The sequence below is a fragment of the Netta rufina genome, assembly GCF_964035555.1.
Source record: "Netta rufina genome assembly, chromosome: 17".
Classification (NCBI taxonomy): Eukaryota; Metazoa; Chordata; class Aves; order Anseriformes; family Anatidae; genus Netta; species Netta rufina.
The window spans coordinates 8,816,947-8,836,148 of record NC_140141.1 but is presented as its reverse complement, the minus strand read 5'-3'; the positions used below and the strand labels follow the sequence as shown (position 1 = coordinate 8,836,148).

The 19,202-nt window shown below is 47.2% G+C and overlaps 1 protein-coding gene across 2 annotated transcripts in view; it reads right to left on the bottom strand.

Annotated features, from left to right (window-relative positions):
• Positions 1-19,202, bottom strand: part of TPCN1 (two pore segment channel 1) — a 41,069-nt gene that overhangs the window by 3,898 nt on the left and 17,969 nt on the right. For both annotated transcript variants that reach the window (XM_084297333.1, XM_084297334.1), the window contains 24 exons: positions 18,616-18,792; positions 17,163-17,276; positions 16,779-16,909; positions 16,514-16,602; positions 15,904-15,938; positions 15,182-15,240; positions 14,305-14,404; positions 13,159-13,275; positions 12,137-12,261; positions 11,138-11,186; positions 10,865-10,928; positions 9,845-9,889; positions 8,798-8,854; positions 8,657-8,710; positions 7,894-7,966; positions 7,582-7,689; positions 6,278-6,349; positions 5,351-5,440; positions 4,483-4,598; positions 3,718-3,764; positions 3,110-3,178; positions 2,579-2,663; positions 1,090-1,226; positions 159-239 (listed from right to left, as the gene is read on the bottom strand). In XM_084297333.1, coding sequence (XP_084153459.1) covers positions 159-239; positions 1,090-1,226; positions 2,579-2,663; positions 3,110-3,178; positions 3,718-3,764; positions 4,483-4,598; positions 5,351-5,440; positions 6,278-6,349; positions 7,582-7,689; positions 7,894-7,966; positions 8,657-8,710; positions 8,798-8,854; positions 9,845-9,889; positions 10,865-10,928; positions 11,138-11,186; positions 12,137-12,261; positions 13,159-13,275; positions 14,305-14,404; positions 15,182-15,240; positions 15,904-15,938; positions 16,514-16,602; positions 16,779-16,909; positions 17,163-17,276; positions 18,616-18,792 — 2,094 coding nt within the window. The remainder of the gene's footprint in view (positions 1-158; positions 240-1,089; positions 1,227-2,578; positions 2,664-3,109; positions 3,179-3,717; positions 3,765-4,482; positions 4,599-5,350; positions 5,441-6,277; positions 6,350-7,581; positions 7,690-7,893; positions 7,967-8,656; positions 8,711-8,797; positions 8,855-9,844; positions 9,890-10,864; positions 10,929-11,137; positions 11,187-12,136; positions 12,262-13,158; positions 13,276-14,304; positions 14,405-15,181; positions 15,241-15,903; positions 15,939-16,513; positions 16,603-16,778; positions 16,910-17,162; positions 17,277-18,615; positions 18,793-19,202) is intronic.

The following is a 19,202-nucleotide window of genomic DNA, read 5'->3' as shown; positions in this document are numbered from 1 at the left end:
CACAATTCATCTTCTGCTACCACTCCTTTCACGGAGGTGCCTGGGTCTCAGAGGGAGAAGGCCTCCTGTGTTTCAAAGGAGGATTTGTTCTTCCAGGCAGTGTGAAGTGTTCTGCTAACCACAAGCCTTGCTGCTGTGTCCAACTCAGCCCCACATACCTGTATCTCCTCCTCATACATCTTCATGCTCAAATCACTCTTGGTCCTGGATCTGCGTCCCAAAAATGTGGTTGACATTTGCTAAGGAAGAATTAAAACCAAAAGACAACGTTCATCAGTCACCGGACAGCTCACAGGAGCAGCCCCTGAGCTTCAGGCACCCCTTCTGCAGACACCTATTATCTGCTGGTGAGCCTGGGCTATTCTGGGCTCTTCCTGTTAGCAGAGGAAAAGAGCTGCAGAAGACCAGAGAGCTGAATTCTGAATTACTTTCTGCCCACAGGAGTCACCCGAACAGCACTGAGAAAAACAACCCCAGGTCTGGCACCATTCTGTACTCCACTGCAAGGCTGAGGGCAACATGCCCCTGTGGTTGATCATCTTCAAAACTCTTTCTGATCAGTACTGCCATGGCCAGCATCACCACCACTATTCTGAACTTTGCTCACGTAAACAAGAGCTCAACTTCTAACCACCAAGCCAACCAAAGCAAATCAAGGCCCGCAAAGGGACTGGAGCACTTGCACTTGGCAGCGCAGATGCAGGAACACAATGGCTATTATTAAAACAATCGTTTAAGCTCCTCCCAGATGCACAAGCCAACAGATCTCAGAGACAAGAGCAGAAAGCCAGGTCAGCTCTTTTTTCCTGTTCTGGGATGAAAACGTAAGCAGTGCCGCAGAGAAAAGGACAGCTGCTCTCTGGAATCAATACAAACGTATTGCTGCATAATGCTTCAGGACTGCCTGGGCCTAAGTGTGTGATGGCACAGAGAGAGGGGCAGGAGAATCACAAGGCACTGGCTTCCCTGGAGAAAAGTAAATACGCTTTTTCCAGTCTGTTTCCCTCTAGAAGATAGCAAAAAGGTATGCGCAACCCTGGCGCACCTCCCTCCCCTGAAGCCAAGAACCTGCAGTGAGTTTCCTCTTACCCCATACTTGTCCATCTGCAAAACGATTTTCTGCAGCTGAGAAGTTTCGGGGGCGGCTGAACTCCGCTTGTACAGCTCAATTATCCCAACCACTTCCTCCTTGGAGATCTCCTTCTCCAGCACAATGCCATTGTCTTCTGCACAGGCAAGAAAAAGAAACAGGAAGAAAAGTTATCTGTACTGGAACACGTATGTCCTGGTCCCCCAGCAGGGCAGGGAAGAAGAAAACTGGTGTGTAGGGCCAGCAGGCATCTCTCAGCTTTTAAAATCTCAGGTTCCTCAGGGCCTTAAGGTCTTGTCCCTCTTTGCTCATCTGCTAGTTAACTAGCAGAACAAATAATCACACACTTATTGCTGCCTTTTGGCCTTCAGCTGCCCAACGCAGCTCGAGATAAGCGCTAACAAACGCCTTTCACTGCACCACGCAGAATGGGAGCAGGAGGGATCGCAGTGAAGTGTTCTGCAGCTAACAATGCCTGGCTCACACTGGCCTGTGCCACACATTTGGATCTTCTGGCACCTAAGGAAGACGAGGGGCAAATCAAAGCCACTCCTGTGGCTGGGGCCACCACCATGTCTTTCTACAGGGAAGATTCCCTGCATTAAATATATGAAAGTGCAGTAGCTGTAGCTTCTCCCTGCAGAAAACTGTGAAGAATTACTAAAATTAGCCTGCATAAAGACTGAATAGAAAAGTCTGGGTGTAGATCACCTAAAGGAACAGCGGGAGAAGGGCTGTAAGACATTAATGTGTTTATGGCACCTAGATTAGCAGGTCATGAAGTTACAGGCAGCTTCAGCCGCCCAGCTCAGGAGACAAAGGACAGTGAGGAAACACGGTGACTCAGAGAGGTGTGATGGGATGGAGAGCCCAGTACAGTCAGCTCTTAAAGGGCACAAAAAGGCACATCCAAAACCAGCACATGGTTGCCAGCCTAAGTACAACTGGGAGATGTGGAAAGGACTGGATAGGCAGCGTCCTTTTTCTCTGTGTCATGGCAAGGAATGCTGTTAAATCACCTTTTTCTTGGTGCCCAAGAGCTGGATGAAACACTTGGAGAGAGACATCCTGGTGTGGGTGTGTGAGTGCAAGGGAGTGAAATTGATATTAAAAGGAGGAAGAAAAAATCACCTTTCTTTCCTGTAAGGTCTGAAGATTTTGCTCTGCTATATTATTGCTGTAAGGTTTCCTACGTTTCTTCCACAAAATGTGCACAGACTTGCTGTCTGTTTGAAACAGCTCAAATAGCTGAAGTTCACCCAAACACACATACACTACATATATATGTGTATGTATGTATCCATACATGGCAGGGCAGGGTGGGGGAAATGAGGGCAGAGCTGGAAGCCAGACAGAGATATCACACAAAAGCATAAGAATGATTTTAGGAAGTCAGGCTAAAAAAAAAAAAAAATGCAATCCAATCTCATTATCTCCTAAGTCAGAGAGAGGAAACACGCTGTGGGTCAGCCAGCCCTTGGTTCTGACCTTCTGAGTCTTGATTCTTCCGTGTGTAGTTCATGCGGAAGACGAAAGCCTCCAGGATAAATGCCACGATGATGGTCATCACCACCTGGGAGAGGACACAACAGGAGAAAGAGATCAGGAGGCTGCTGCTGGGGTGTTCTGGCCCTCCCAGTTCAACAGGAAGCTGAGCGTTTGGGCTGTGCTTCAGCTCCTGCTGCTCCAAGCTCCCCTGTGGACGAGACGATGCGTGTGTCCCAGCTCACACATCTACCTGCATGTCAGCTGGTGGCAGTGAACAACAAAGGGGACAGAACAAGACTCTGCTGCCCCAGCCCTTACCCTGAGGCCCAGATTTGTGCAGCACCCGTTTTGTCAATGCCTACAAATTCAAATTCCTGCAAGTAAGGAAGGCTCACATATTTTTGTAAGATGTTATGTAGAGGAGCAAAGCTGTCCTCATTTAGGGAGAAAACCTCCCTCTAGAACAGAGGGAAAGCTGTCTCCCTTCCCCATCCCCCCAATTTCACATACAAAGCATCTCCAGACACCTACCATGGTCACAATGTAGAAGATCATGAAGTAAAGGCGGCTCCAGTGAGTGGTTTGAGACGTCACCCCTTCCTAGAGGAGACAGGGGAAAGAGTCACTAGTGCGCACAAGAAGAATGCTGGCTAACCAACAAAAAGCAGCATCAATACTATCCACCTCATATTCATGCTAGCCCCAGGGACTGCCTGCACAATGCTCAGTGCTCCAGCTGGTTCTTGCAGCTAACCAGCCCCTGAAGGTAAAAAGCTAGGGTCCTACATGCAAACACACAGAGCATTTAAGGCCCCTGGCTGAACGAACCACTGCTGCTAAGAGAACACAGCCTGGACAGCAGGGCGATAAGCTGGAGTACAGCGTGACTTCGTTTGTCCAGATTGTGAAACCCGGCCTGAAGGCTGGTCAAGTTCGACGAGAAAACATGCCTGGTAGCATGTCACAGAGGTCAAATATCACCCCGTGATCAAGAGCAACAAACACCCAACAACAGCAAGTGACTAACCCTGCCCTCTCCAGACGCCAGGGGAAGAAAGCAGTGATAGAATGAAAAGATCTACCTCATCTGGCAAGAGCCTGTGCTGCTTGCGCAGGCAAGGGAGCTGAGGTTTACTTACCATGATGATGTACCAGTCATTGACAACTGTCAGCTCAAACAGGGTCACTGCAGACGAGGGAGAAAAAAAAATAAAGACAATTGCTTTATCCAACCTCGCTTGTTTTAGAATGAATCTTTAGACAAGGTATTTGACAGACAAAAACAGAGACAAGACACCAAGTTCCACTACAGGCAGCAAATCCAGATGCAGACTGCAGGCCCTCATCACTGCAATCACTTTGGCATCTTCCCACTTACAACAAAGGGGGTTAGACCCACAGAACCAGGAGCATAGCTTTATTTGTTTCTTAAGAATCAGAAACAGACCTAACCCTTTCCACAACAGAGCATGGAGACCTCTGAAATCCCCAGGAGACGAGCACCTCTACTCATGCGTTAAGAAAAGTCATGAAGAGTAACCATATTCAAATCAATCTCCACCAGTGAATTTCAAGAAATGTATTAGCATTACTGCTGGCTCTTTAGAAGAACAGTAACCTAAAGTCCTCCTTAAACATCTCTGGAAGCCCGGTCTGATTACCAGTCAAAACAGATTTGCTTGCTTCACGTGGCTTTTAAGAGATGACTGCTTGCTTTGCAATAAAGCCAAGACACAATGACTCAGCTGATATTGTCCAAAAAGGAAGAGCAGGATACTGAGTGCCTGAGGTGCACTAGGACGTCTCTCTCACAGTGTTCCAGGCACTGCAGTCCTGCCACCCAGCTCTGCAGGGACACAGATGCGCTAAGGAATAGGCTTTGCTATGGACAAAGCTGCCCTTACCAAAGCTGTTCAGAATGTTGTCGAAGTTGTTGAGATAGTAATAGCCTTCTTCCACAACCGTCTTGTTGCCAACTGTGTGGTTCACCCAGCGGTAGGAATCTGCAACAGTGCTTGTGCTGGTTGGGGAGACCAGGGCAAAGAATGAGAAGAGAAGATGGAAAAAAAATCTCAGGATAATAAATACCAAAACACTTAGAAGGTGTTGAATTGGGTGGCAGTTTCCAACTCTTGGCTAACACTTGCCTCTGTCTTTGAGAGCTAGCCTCTCTCCTGCACAGCTCAGCACAAGCCCAGGGTGTCTGGGTAATAATTCAAGAAACATTAGACCAGAGAAACTGAATGTCTTAGGCTCCTTGGCTCACAGCCTTAAAGCCTGGTATTTCCAAGTGGTCTGCCATCATTTAAGATGCAAAGGGCACAGGACAGCTCAGCTTCCAAGACTAGGCAAATTTATCTTGTAGAAAGCGAGGCCTAAATATGTTACATCTGGCACAGCAACTCTGGGGTCACGTAGATGAAAATCTCAATTTTGCTCTACAGCAGATGTTTACAGGAGTTCCCAGCTACAATACCAGGAAAAAATTCTACCAGCGCAGCCACCTGAGGTGAACTACAGATCTCAAAAAGCAGCCAAATCTTCCGCAGAAATCTCTCCCTTTCCAAGTGCAGCATGAAAGTAATTTCATCCAATCTTACCTAGAGAAGTGAAGCATCTCCCCTAAATTTTCCCGCTGTGTTGCTTTGGCTACAGAGCCCCATTCAGACCCATTCTCTAGCCCCTTCTTCAGCTGGAGATATAACTGCCAGAGGCACTGCTACTGGCTCTGCACCAAACCCACTGCAGGGGGGATGGATTTGCAGTACTCACTTGCAGCAGTTTGGGTAGACCACACCAGCAAAGAATTCCATGCCAACGATGGCGAAGCAGTAGTAGAAGATCAGCAGGGTTAAACCGAGGCTAGAGGCAAAATAAATAAATAAATAAATAAATAAATAAATAAATAAATAAAAAAAAAACATAAAGAGCAACTCTTCAGTAGCACAGTACTGAGGGAGGCAAAACAAAGTCACAGGCTAGCTGCTCTGGAAGGATTTCTAAGAGCACTGAAAACCCCACACCACCCTCTCTTCCAACACTGCCCTGCAGTTCTTTGTGCTTTCATTCAAGTCCTTGGACAAGGAGCTTGCCACTCACTGAAGAGAGAGAAGTTCTAAGAAACTAGAGAACAGCCTGGATTTTCTCCCAGTTTATGTTCTGCTAAGCAAACTTCTCTCCACAGTTTTTCTAACAAAAACCAAACCACAACAAATTGTTCTGCCCTCTCCACATCCTTGGATGCAGGGACAGCACCAAAAACAAGGCTCTCTAGCTATCACTCGACCACCAAGCTCCTCCCAATGCCCTACCATTTAACAATGATGCTCTAGAGTGGCTGTACTAAAGACAGTGAGACAGCTGGGGCTGGGCATATTTGTGCCAATGTTCCTCCCACACAGGTCTCCCCTCTCACCAAAAGCTGGGGGAGGAAAAATTAAACAACACCAACTCTTAGTCATTCTCCTAACATAAAAAAAAAAAAAAAAGGCATCCCAGAAGGGTTTCTTGCTGCTCCAAAAAATGGGAAGATTACCAGCACACTGCAACCTCAGCAGCGCATCAAGCAACAATCAATCGACAGGTCTGAGGACAAAACCTTTGGAAGGTTTGGCGGGTCCGTGTCCTGATTCCAGCCCCAGACACTTAACCTTTGCCCCTCTCTCCCCCTGCTGCTGTCCAAAGAGATTAAGTCAGTACCTGGCCATCCTGGGGAACAACTCAAACATGGTGTCCAGGACATTCCTGTAGCGTTTCTTCAATTTAAAGAGCCTGAAAGGAGAAGCCAGAGAAGTTAACCTACGCACTGAAAGCTGTTGGGAATAGTTAAAAAGAGTATCACAGTTCTCTGCATCTCCCAGGTTAACGATCAGGGAAGGTTTCCTGACACTAAACCCACACAATCTGCGCTGGTTCAAGTGGTCTCTGTTCATCTGACAGCGTCCTGTTGCTTCATCTGGACGTTTATGGCACAGCCAAGTAAGTGCTTACAGGATTAAGGAATCTTAAGGAAAGGCCCACATCTGCTTACACAGCATGAAGCATAAATAGCTTTTTTTTTTTTTTTATATATATAAAAAAGTTGTAAGAGCCCAAACTAGTCCTATGCACAGGGTAAGGATTCATCACTCTTTTCCCTAGACACAAGCTTTTCTGTGTTTACCTCACGACCCAGTAAAAATTGATGAAAGAAAACACACATTGTGCCTGCTAATTTCAGATTTGGCAAACCCCTCGGCCTTCACAGAGCAGCACAGTTGCCAAACACAGGTTTTCTGTTGCTCCCCTGCCAAAGCATTTCCACCCTCCCACCCCCCCGCCTTCGAGTGTCATGAAGTGTTCTTTAAATCCTCACTGAAGAGCTAAACTACATTAGCTCGCCTTTAATGAAACAATATTTTGCTTCTCAAATGCCTTCCACGGCTCTCAGATCCTTCTGTCAAGGCGAATGTACCTCCGTAACAGCCTCAAAACGAGAGGGTTAATCAGACCCATCTCACTGAGCTGCAGAGAGGTTACGGGCCCCAGCCTTGCTTAAAGGGTGAGATACAACTGAGCAGGGTTGTGCTTCACCCTAGAAAACACTACCCTTTGAAAACTGTAATTTCTGGTAATTCAAGAGAAATTATCAAGCTGGCTGAGACCACCTCACGCCGACAGAAGAGCTTTTCTCTGAACAGCATCAGACAATTTAGAGGAGGTGTAAGAACCCCACGAAGGCAGACATAGGATAATCTGTCCCTGGTAAATCCCTTGATCTCTATTAGAGATCAGCTTAAGCTCCAAAGCACGGGGTTTCATATCCCAACCCAAGTTTTTATCTTGGGTTTTGATAGCGCTGGCTAATCTCCTTACCCTGCACGATTTCTGGTCGTGCCATGGTCAGGTACCCACGGAGCAATCCTTGCCCCCTCCTGGTAAGGAGCTCAGTGCCCAGCTGGACCGATGGCAAACAAACCTGCCTGGTTTCTTCCCCAACCTGCTCTCTGTGCTCCCCGTCTCACCTCAGCAGCTGGAGAGGTCGCAGGACCACGATGAAGTAGAACGGCTCCATGTTAAACGCCAGCGCCATAAGCCCCAGGAATGCAAACAGGGTCACTGAGAAGTCAAAGCTGGAAAAGAAAAAAAAAAAATGATATAAATGATATATCGCTAATATTTCAGTAGAGAAGAGGTACTCGGGGCCACTCCAGCCTGACAGGATGCCCAAGGCCAAGCCCAGAAGCCTCACCCTCAGGCCTAAGAACTCATATCTCAGCAGCCAGCCTCTCTAACACACCAGTTTTCATCGCCTCTGAGTGTCAGCGCACACTTACAGATTCCAGCCTGAGGACAGGTACTCGACGGGCCCCAGCCCAGTGGTTTTCAGGAGCAGCTCCACGCCGTAAACTGTAAAAGAAGATGAGAGCCACGAACAGGAATTAGCAGCATCACAAGGAGGACTTATGCAAAGGCTCGCCCTCTGCATAAGATACATGGTCCTTTGAGTACAGGACCTTATTCTTGGTCAGATGCCAAAAGCAACATTTTCCCTCCAAACCAACATGTTTTCCTGTATTCGTGGTGATTTCTCTTCAGGGCAGCCGACAAAGCAGTTACTTGGTTAACAAGCTGTAAATGTTCAGGCACAAGCTCCCATACAAGAGGCCAGAGAGCTGTGTAATAAATTCAGGCCTGCTTGGGTATTTCCTTTATCTCAGGGGAACAAATCCAACCTCCATCCCTTAGCCTAGGCCTGACCTGCAGGGACAAATCCTTTCAAAGAGGAGCCATCTAACACCCTCTCTGTCCTGGCAGCGCTCTGTGAGCATGCAGGTTAAAAAGACTAAACAAAGCCAACAATACCACAATGACAGGGAGGCACCACGGCTGCAGCAGCTCAGGGAGCTGTAGAGCAGTGCAGCACTCATGTGGGTCTGTGTGTATGCTGACAAACCCTGCCAGGCACAGGATCATTCTAGATGGAGTCTGTACGCCTGTTTTTACTTCAAACTGCACAATCTTCTGGCAGCAGAGCTGCCTATTCCCTTCCCAACTCATTACGAAGTGAGATATTTCTGTTGGGTGGCACCTACTTACTTGTGAGGAAGACTATGTAGCTCCACGGGACGTTTCTGGAGAAGAAATTCCCTCCTGCAAGACACAAGAACAACTTCTGGCCTCCCCTTCATTCAGTCACCCAGCAGCATAGTCAAGACAGCAAGCTGCAACATTTCCTACCTTGCAGCATGAAGGTTTCGACAAGAATCCAGATTCCATTCACAGCCACCACAGTATCTGGAAAACAAAGTGAAAATCGATGAGTGGCAGGGTCAACATTTCCAACTCAGCTACCGAGCTGAATTTGTAACTTGGAAGAGTCACAACCTTCCACTCAGGCTTTTCCCAGGCTGTCAAACAACTGCAGCACTGCTGTCTTCTAAAGCAAACAAAACTAAAACAATGACCAGGTTCACGCTCAATCATTTGTTCACCAAGAATTATTTTACACACAAGTAATAACGTGGCAAAATACTTCAGCTTCATCCTAGTTCTGGAACAAGATCTTGAGAACCACTAGGTCCCCAACAGTGCAAAGCCCCCGTCAGCTTGGATCTGTAACTGCTCCCCGGTGTTCAGATCTCAGGAGCTGAAGGTGCGGGATTTATCCTTTCACTCAGATGTCCACATCTCTTCCCTTCTCCCTAGTTTAGCACCCTAATTTATAAAAATCAGTCTCCTCCAATGTTCAAATTACTCCAAATTACTGAGTAGGAAAAGACCGTGTAGAACATAACAAGGAGCACCACAAGTAAGCACTCCTCCTGCTCCTCGAGAGAGAGAAGAAATTCTCCCAGGCAGAGCAGTTGCCAAGCAATCCCTCCAGCAGCAACAATGCTCACACCTTCTCAAGTGCCAGCAGAACAAGAAGGCTGCCTGGCAAGGCAGTTCCTTATCCAGCACCCTTCGGCTGCAAGATAAAAACCTCAAGGCTTGTGAAAGCTAACCGCCAACGTATCCCAACGCAGTGAGCCGATCCCTACGCAGCCAGCCCACAAGTAGGTTATAAAGCAGCCTCTGCAGGAGACTCAACACAGCAGCAGTTGGTGTGAGCATGTTTTCCCTCCCTCTCCACCCAAATTCCAGATTTTGCAGAGGAACCACAGCTCAGACCAAAGACCAGACCCCACCGTGCTGAGTCCTCGGAGGGCCGAGCACAGACAGTGCCCCTGGCACGAGATCGAGGGAGCGTGGCAGAGAGAGAGCAAGCTTGTTGCTGCTACTTACACATGGTGTACTGGAACACGCGGGAATTCACGAGGATGTTGATGCCTGCACAAAGGAAAGTACAGCAAAATGCATGTTAAAGCAGTCCTCTGTGCCTCACGCACAGCTTCCTCTGTCTTCTCCTTGAGATGTTTTTCACATCAGTGCTCAGCACAGAAGCTAAGCAGATCTGTAGAACAGAAACTTTCACTTCTTGGGACCAAGGTGAAATTTGGTTTAGATTTTTAGTGGCAGCGAACTCGCTATCCTTAACCATCTAGATGCCTCCCCCGGCCTCTATGCACTAGTTCTGTAATGCGGACAGAGGTAAGAACAGCTGACGAAGCACTGCCCACGTTTGAAACAACACGTGCTGCCAAGGAGAGCTGAGTGCATTAGCAGAGATCCACAGGGCTCCTACAGCAGCTGTGCATGTGGATCAGGATGCTGCTAACTGCTTCGCACCAGCATACCCACGATTTTGGTGTTGGTGTTCTTATTTCTGAGTGCCTACGTTCAGTCAGGTAACTTGGGACACGGGAGATGTCACATTTGCAAGGCAGATGGCACTGATGGCTGTTGCACATCTCCTTCCCCCTCCTTAGCAGCTGCACTTGATCTGTACAAGCACTGCAATTCCATGTTGGGACCAGGAAGCCCAGTGGCTTCTTGGCAAACAAATCCCACTGCACCGTCACAAACCCTGCTAGATTCAGGGCTCGTACATCACAGCTAGCCTCAGGGCTGAAAAAGGAGTACAGCTCTCCCTGACCTCAGGGTCTGGTTCACCACAGAGCTTCTGCTAAGAGGTGTCTCACTCTGAGGAAGCTGGGGTTTGGGTCAGGGCACAGGGAGTATGTAAAGAAATCTCCCTTGGAGGCTCTGAATACACAGAGTTGGTTAGTGGGCCTCCCCTCAAGCTGTTTACCTTGGACATTTCAGCACAGGTACATAAGAAGTCCCTTCAGAGAGCCCTGTCTTTACAGAGAAAAGCTCTTCTTACTAGTTGAATGTGTGCTGTCATTAAACCCCTGCCAGTACCTTTAAAAATAAGGAAAGCTGTCCGGGGAAGGTCATCAAACCAGTGCTCGCGATTTCGTTTTGCCTGGAAGCAGAACAGCCACAATCAAAAGTCATTTATAACAAAGTCAAAGCTATTTTCACCCCGAAAGTACAGCAGTTGAGACCCACCTTATTCCCACCACCTTCTTTTAGACTGCCTTTATTTCTTACCCACCTTCTCTTTGATCACTGGCCTCCTCTGCTCCCCCTCCCTGACACACTTCCCCTGTTCTCCACGCAATTAATACTCACCTTCCATTTTAAGCCAACAACTTCATAGAAATTGTAAAAATCCTTTAGACTGCAAAACAGAAAGAAACATCTGATCAGAGCCTTGGAGCTGATTACATCCTTAAGTGTCCTTGCCAGGCATCATCAGCAGAAAGTCCCTGGCAATTATTAACTCCTTATTAGAGCTGCAGCCACTGCTGGTAAGTCAACACCAACCTCTTCTTGGTGTGGCCAGAGGTTGCTGACTGACAGTAACCAGAGCTGCGTGCTTTTAGGTGTCTGAAAGCACGGATGGTGGAATTCTCAGGCTCTTACCAGCGCCGTTAGGTGCCTAAATTTAAGAACTCAGTCCTTCTCCTCGTGCCATTTTCCGTACGTCTCCATGGCACTTGACTTGAAGGAGAAGCATCAGCACCAGTTTCATGGGAAACGTTCGCTCTGTGGCCAGAACAAATTAAAAGAAGGAGCAGGTCTCCTGCTCTAATTCCCTCTACTTCCATGCTGGCTCGAGTTAGCTGCACCCACCCACCAGAATGGTAATTCTCTGCCTCATAACGCAGAGGATGACAGTCCTGAAAGCACCAGCAGAACCAGATTTTAATTAACAAAACCCTAGGGGACACAGCCAGCTGCTGGAATAACAAAAACTTGTTAAGCTGCGAGGCTGCGCTGTGTGAAGAAATGCTCCTTGCAGGCTCTAATGCTGCTCCTCAATTTCCCACTCCTCTGTTCTGGCAGGGAAAGTGGGAAGCAGAGGATGCCTGGCGACTGCCAGCAGAGCACTGTATCCACAAGAGGGCATGCAGGAACGCCATCACCTCTGCAGAAAAACCCTCAATTCTCAGGGCACCCACCCCTCCAAGCTTCCCAATTCCCCAGCACAAATCTTTTCAGGCACAGAACTCCATTCCCACACTCCAGACCAGTTTCCTTCCATGAACTCAGCCATCCTCTCTGAGGGATAGCCTCAGAGTGTGAGGCAACATCCCTGCTCAGGGCACAGCAGCGAGAGCATCCTACCTGAGTAAAGGAGTGTTACTTTGATTCAGTGCTTTGAACGTGAGATACCGCTCTCGGGTGCACATCCGAGGCTTGTAAAACCGCAACAGCCCTTCAAAATGCTTGAAGGAAATTCCAGACGGCCTCTAGAAAACAAGGAAATGTCATGAGCAGGGACATCAGACAGAAACATGTACACACTTATATGTTCATTTCTCACTCTGGATTTGTTTTAAGCAGGATTTTTACATGACCATAAGATGCTATTTTAAACAAGCCTGAAAAGTACCCTAAACCAGTACTTTAAAATACTGCATTTATCCCAGAACACAGAGATTAGAAAGCTCTCCTGGCAAATCTGACCCTCCAACAAATGCAGAGCTGTTCTGTGCTGCCCCACCCCGTAAAAACTGTCCAGCCAGACATCCCAAGCAGAGTTCAACTACTGTCTTTGAGAGAACAGCAGATATTCTAACTGGCCCTGTTATTGGCATGATTTTCAGACTATAAGCTCTTCCTCAGAAAGTGCTAATATAGCAAACGTGCCCTAAACATGAACCAATTTACTAAAGGAAAGTTAGTTATTCTTGGGCCTTATTTCTCTTCTTGCTCCATAAGTTAACCAAGAAATCAACGCCGCCCCCAGTGCTTTGTTCCTTAAAGCACAGTAGGTGAATTCTGTCTCCACCATTTATTCATGCAGTATCTGGCAACTGAACCGTCTCTTCACATGCATAACCCGCCCCTCCTCTAACTATTGGTGTTCAAGAAGCCAGTCCTCGAGTGACCCACGCTTGAGGGTGGAAACTAAGGAGAAATCAATGACCATGTGCACTCCAGGACAAGCTTTCTTCATTTTATCAAGGCACTTCCATGGTCTCACATTGGGGCTGAAATTCAGGCTACTTTTTTTCTCCAGAAAGAGATTAAAAACTAGTTGGACAAATAAAAAAAAAAAAAAAAGATAGCCCTTGGTGATTGTGATCTGACCTCCATCCCAGCACCCCCTGGGAGGTTCTGAGAGTCCCCACAGGGCGCTGTACCTGTTTGGTGATGAGCAAGCGGTAGGCGTGCTGTATGGCTGTGCGCTTGTGCAGCAGCAAAGACTTAAACTTCCTCTTCTCAATGTCATTGAACGTGTCGAACACAACGGCAAGAAGCTGTGGGAAGGAGAGATGAGACACTCGTGTTTGGCTCAGGTAGCTGCACAGAATACGGATCAAAAGTTTCTGAAACAGGCAGGAATATCCAGTCCAGAGAGGCAAGGAGAGGCACTGCTGCAGGAGGAATCTTCCTGCTGAAACAGGATAGAGGTAGTGATGGCTCATGGACCAAAAGGACAAAAAAGAAAAGATCAGGAAGCACACTGCACACACTGATCCACTTCTTCGTTTGGAAGAGGCCCAGATATTTCTGGTTTCCTAACACTTACTAGTTGCTTTCAAAGGTAAGGCTAAATCCCACATATACTAACAGAAAACAGCATCAAAACGTTGCTAAAAATGCCCCAATCTCTTTGGGAAGGGGGTTTTGAAGACTGCTGTTTGGAGTCACCCATCCATGGGAGCTTTGGCAAACATATCAGAACTATCCCTCCATCTAGTACAACAGTAGTGACATCCCAGCCCATTACAAGCACCAAATCACTCACCTTGGGATGCAGAATCCCCCAAGTCCTTCAACAACCCATTTTTCACAGCCCACATCCTCCCCTGAGCTGGTTTCAGCTCTGCTCTGGATGCTGAACGAAGCAGAGCGAGCACAGCAGCCGCACTCTCACGCTGCAGATATCAGCACTCTTCAAGTCCTGCCATCCTTAGCAATTCCATTCCCTTTTGAACTGATTTACAAAGGATTTCAGGCAAGCCCAGATAATAAAATGCCATTTTACGATAAATAATTAAGACAGAAAAGGACAGTAAATTTTGTGCAACCAAGTATGTCACTCCAAGCATGATATTAATGTGAGAGAGGCTGAAAGATGATAATATCATTCTGTTTTCTATGATTTAGTTCACTTCCTTGTGGTCAAACGTTAGACTCCTATCTGCAGCAGAGCTGCCATTTCTAGAATTATTCTGCCAAGGGGTCTCAGGTTATTATAGAGCACCCTTGGGTACGGGGAAGACTTGAGCAATGAACTCCAAATCCAGGCAGAGGGAAGTCAAGCGCTTCAACGGGGCACTCACCAAGTTCATGATGAAGTACAGCTCAATGGAGAGGTACACTATGAAGAAGACACAGGACCACGGGTTCCGGGCATAAGATGGCATCATCACGTCAGGGAAACTGCATCCAAAAGACACAAATCTAAGCGCCCCAATAGGCCATGCTACACTTCCCACTATGTAGGCAAAAGCACAGGACTCAGATGTGTGCACCCAGATCCACGGACCTACACATTTCTGCAAAACCTGTGGCTTCTCATGACACCAGCAATGAGCAGCAAGAACACTGAGGCATGACAAAAGGAAAAAAAGAAAAAAATATTTCCTGCACATCCCAAAAATTGAACGGGCCAAGGGGATTTGTAACATGGCTAGGGGTTGTGCTTGTAACAATGACAGAAGTATAGCCCTGGTGTAGAAGTACTACAGCATGACACCCTGAGATTTATTCCATCCTTTGCTAATTTCCTAATCCCCAGAGCTCTCCCAGACAGCAGATCAATATTTACCCACTGTCATTATCCCCCCTCTCCTAGATAGTGGAAGTGAAGCAGAGGAATAGGAAGTTACTTCACAACAGCAAACTGTCGGCTGACAAAGAAGCACAAACAAACTTTCCCTCCTCGGACCCAGGCCTAATAAAGCTGTCTCCCCCTTATTGCCCTCGCAGTGATGAAGTGTTCGAGTGGCTTAGAGATAACTCCACATCTGAGGTCACAGCGGCCTAAAACAAAACGAAGTACCAGCTGTTCCCAGGCAGGCTAACCCAGGAAACCTCTCTCATGCAGGGGAAAGGAGTCACAGCTGGAGACAGACCATTTCTGCAGAGAAAGTCTGGACTCTGCTAGATTTCTTCTGGGACAGAGGGACAGACATCCTTTTCTAGCTCAGAACTTACTTTGAAGTGGTCAGAAGTACAAAGAGATTCACGAGGCTGTTCTCTAAGGTACTGAAGTACTGAAAGAAAAGAAAAAAAAAAAAACATGACAAAAATGCAAGCAGAATTTCATAGTGACATTTTGTCCAAAAAATAAACCAAATGAAAACAACATCACTTGAATACAGGCACTTCTACTGTTCCCTGATGCCTCCTAGGAAAAGGGTTCTTTAACACTGGTCTTTTTTAAAGGTCTCTGAGAGATGGCATGTGAAGAGTTAAATCAACAGAAAGCTAACCTAAACATTTTTGCCGTCATATTCCCAGGAAGTTATAGATTCATAACGCAAGGAACTTGGCTGCTGGACTTGGACAGCCACTGTGTGAAACGGCCAAGCTCCCACCCAAATAACTCCCTCCCCTGGGGATGGCAGCAGGTGGCCCCCACCCGCCTGAATTCAGACAGCAAGAACAAGGAAGGAACACCTGAGAGTTCGCTGTGGGACTTCCTTTCTCTGAAGAAGTCCCATGCGCTGCCTTCCCTGCCAGCAGGTGTTGACCCAGGGTAACTCTGCCAACTGCCTCGTCAGCCACGGCCCCTGCACTTTTTCCATTGCCAGCACCAGCTAACGTCTGCCCCCCCAGGCCACCACGTGGAAATAAGCCACGTCTGCACAGTAATACTTGGTTCTCAACTGGTCAAACTGGGACTCAAGCTTCAGTTCCAGGTGAGAGATGCTTACCGGATCTGAGTGGTTAGGAGAAAACAAGTAAAAACCTAGAAGAAAACGGAGAGGAGAGGTGAGATGATGTGGAAAAGAACAACAAGAAGTCTGTTTCAATTTCAAGCAGCAGTGACTGGTCTCTGTTCTCGAAGAGCAAAGTCACACCAACAGCCAGAAAGCACCATGAAGAAGAGAGAATCTGTAAGGCCTTTTCCATACATGATTGCTAATTTGTCTCATCGGCATTTCACTGATCCTTTCGGAAAACAAGCTTTTTGGGGATAGGATGGTAGCAGGTACACCCCACACATTCAGCTCTTGAGAGTTCAGACTAAACTTACTGGGCTGAGGAAGAGATGATGGAAACAGAACATGGAGACCTCCAGCACACACACCATGAACTATCTTCTGGAAGAGGTCAAAAGGACCTTTGCTACAGAATCAAACAGTCATCTCCTAGATGTTTTACCTCTATTTAAGTTTGCCTTCCTAGTGATTATGGGTGAAGTGGAAGATCCTGGCAGGACTCTGAATCTGATCAGGTTTATATTCATCATTCATGTCTGTGCTGCTTTTGGAGAACCGGTTGAGAGCATCATAGATACATACTTCTGTACACACAACTCACCCAGAATGGCAAAGATCACCATGAAGAAAAGCAGGAGGAGAAGAATGTCAATAAACGGTGGGAGGGACTGGAAGATCTGTCGCAGGTTTCTGAAAAAGGAGAAAAAAATGAGGGAAAAAAAACAAGAAAACATGGATAAACCAAAACTTGCGTATTTTCTCCTCCAGGTGGGAGGGGGGGGGGGGGGGGGGGAACACAACGGAGTGCTTTTCCTCCACCTATTTCTAGGCGTGGCAGCAGAAGACCCAGCCAGCTGACCGCTCACCTCCTCACGGCGCCGCAGTAGCGGCAGTCCACCAGGAAGATGCAGCGCAGAGCCCTCGTTATGCGGACATGCGAGGTTTGGCGCACCAGCACCACGATGGCCTCGATGAACTGCACAAACAGCACGCAAGTCTGCAAGAAAAAAAAAAAAAAAAAAAGGTTAATAAGAGGCACAGATGCCTCTTATTGCCTTTGGGAAAGGCAAAGCTCTCACCGACCACCCATTTATTTGCATCTCCCATTGCTTAGGAACCTCACACGAATTATTTGGCTTTGGGACACGTGGCTGAGCGATGCTGCTACAGGAAGGCCAGCAGTTACTGCGGTTCTTTGGTTCTCAGAGGTGCTGAGGGAGAAAACGACGACGCCCAGAGGGACAGCTTACCTTCACCATCGTCCTCTTGTGCCTAATGAAGGTGTGGAAGCCCAGCCACCTCATCTTCATGGAGAGCTCAAAGACCACCACCATCAACGCAAACAGCTCCAGGGTTGCGTGGACCTGTTAGGGAACAAACCTTAAACCTGGGCTTCTGGCTACAGGCACATCAGAGGCTACGCTTCCACCCCTTTTTTCTAGCATCAGACTGTTGTCAAACTCAGAGCACATGGGATAAACCCAAAGACACTCTTAAAGCCAGCACAGTGCTCTGCTTTCAAAGTCTGTATGTTTATTGCTTTGTACTTCTGTTAAAGCCAGTCGAATATTCCTCTAGTCAGCATCAGCCCAGCATTTCCTAGAAAACCACACAGCTTTTGGACTTGAAAAACATAAAAAATATATTCATGTATTTGAAACAAAAGGGCAAGACACTAGCAACTCAAGCAGAAATGCTTTTTAGAAGTTTGGGACTGCATATTTTTATTTTTGGTGAAATGTAGGAAGAAGATCTGCTTGGCAGACTGAATTTACATGGAGAAGAGTTTTCTCTTGACACAGAAGTTCTGGACAACCACAGAGAGAGTCCTGATCAAGCTCAGGAACAGAACAGCAACTTCTGGCAGTGCTGATGGACCCCTTCTCTGTTGGAAGATGCAGAACTGGACTATGAAGATGCCATTTTCTTACAACCTCAGCATTAGTCATAGCTCAAAACCCCAATGCATTTAAGGAGCCCTGACTCATTTTGAGGAACACTTTAACCCAAAGGCTGTCACAAACTCTTCTGCACCCTGGCATGCTCTTAGGGTGCCACTGCCAGCTCCAAAAGCAGGTGGAGGTTCTCCCACCAGCAGCAACAGCTCCTGGCGCTGTGCCTGACAGTGGCACCTGCTGGCTGGGGACCAACAACCAGACACAAAACTGTTTGTGCATCACTTGTCTAACCCTGACAAAATGTGGGTACAGATAAAACTTCACCTCACTTAAATACATTACAAGAAAAGTGCTCAAGACATCAGGAGGACGGGACACAAGGTTTAGCAAACTGGTTCTCAGCTTGGGCCAGGTGCGTTCTAGGGAGCAGCGACACCCCTGGGATAACAGCACCAACACAAGGACAGTAAAACCACCCTGTGAAAGCAAACAGACTTCGGAGGTACCTCAAGAAAAAGGAAAAGCCACACTTTTATCCACAGTTACAAAATTTAAGATCTGCACAGGCTAGATAATGTAACTGTGTCGCTTTCACAGTTGGTCTATGCACATCAGGCTAAAAAAAAACAAACACAACAAAAAAGATGTTTTGCTGGCTGGCATATCTGCTCTCAGCCAATTTAGAGAACAAGCCAGATGGGTTTTTTCCCATCTGCTACCTCCTTCTCCTTTATGTCTAACCTTTTTCCTCTTACCCACCCCTGCAAAACAAGCAAACTTCTTCATTATGCCCCCAAGTACTTACGAAGATGCCAAGGCGGAGCATAGGAACAGCTGGCGCCTCGCACAGAGACAGCAACAGGAGCAGCAGTGCCGTGCTCAGCTCCATCAGGTAGAAAAGGTGATTGTGTGCAAAGAGGTAGGCAGCAAGTGCTTTGGCATTTTTGGGGTGAGTGAAGAACTTGTCGTTGTTTTCTCCTTCCTAGAGCAATAGGAATAATAAGGAGAAGAGCACTAGTGACTGTCAGCTCTGTACCTGAGTTTTCCACCCAAAGAACAGACTTTTATAAGGACTGGCTGCAATTCCCAGCGGGCTATTCCCACCTCACAGCCTGACATTCATTTGTTTATTGAGGAATGAACTCCACACTTGTGGGGCATCCCCTCCGTTCATCAGCACATTTCAGTAATGATCTCGTTAATATCCACCAGCCCCCGCTTCAGGAACCCTTGAGGTTTTCCTAAAGGAGGAAGAGCCCCAAAGGAGTTTACAAAGGCAGGAGGAATCTTCAGCCGACATCCCAGCGCAAACACTGCACCTCATCTATTTGCAACCACTTCCATACGTTTGCAGCTCTCTTTGATTAAAGTTCTCCAGGACAGAACAGAAAA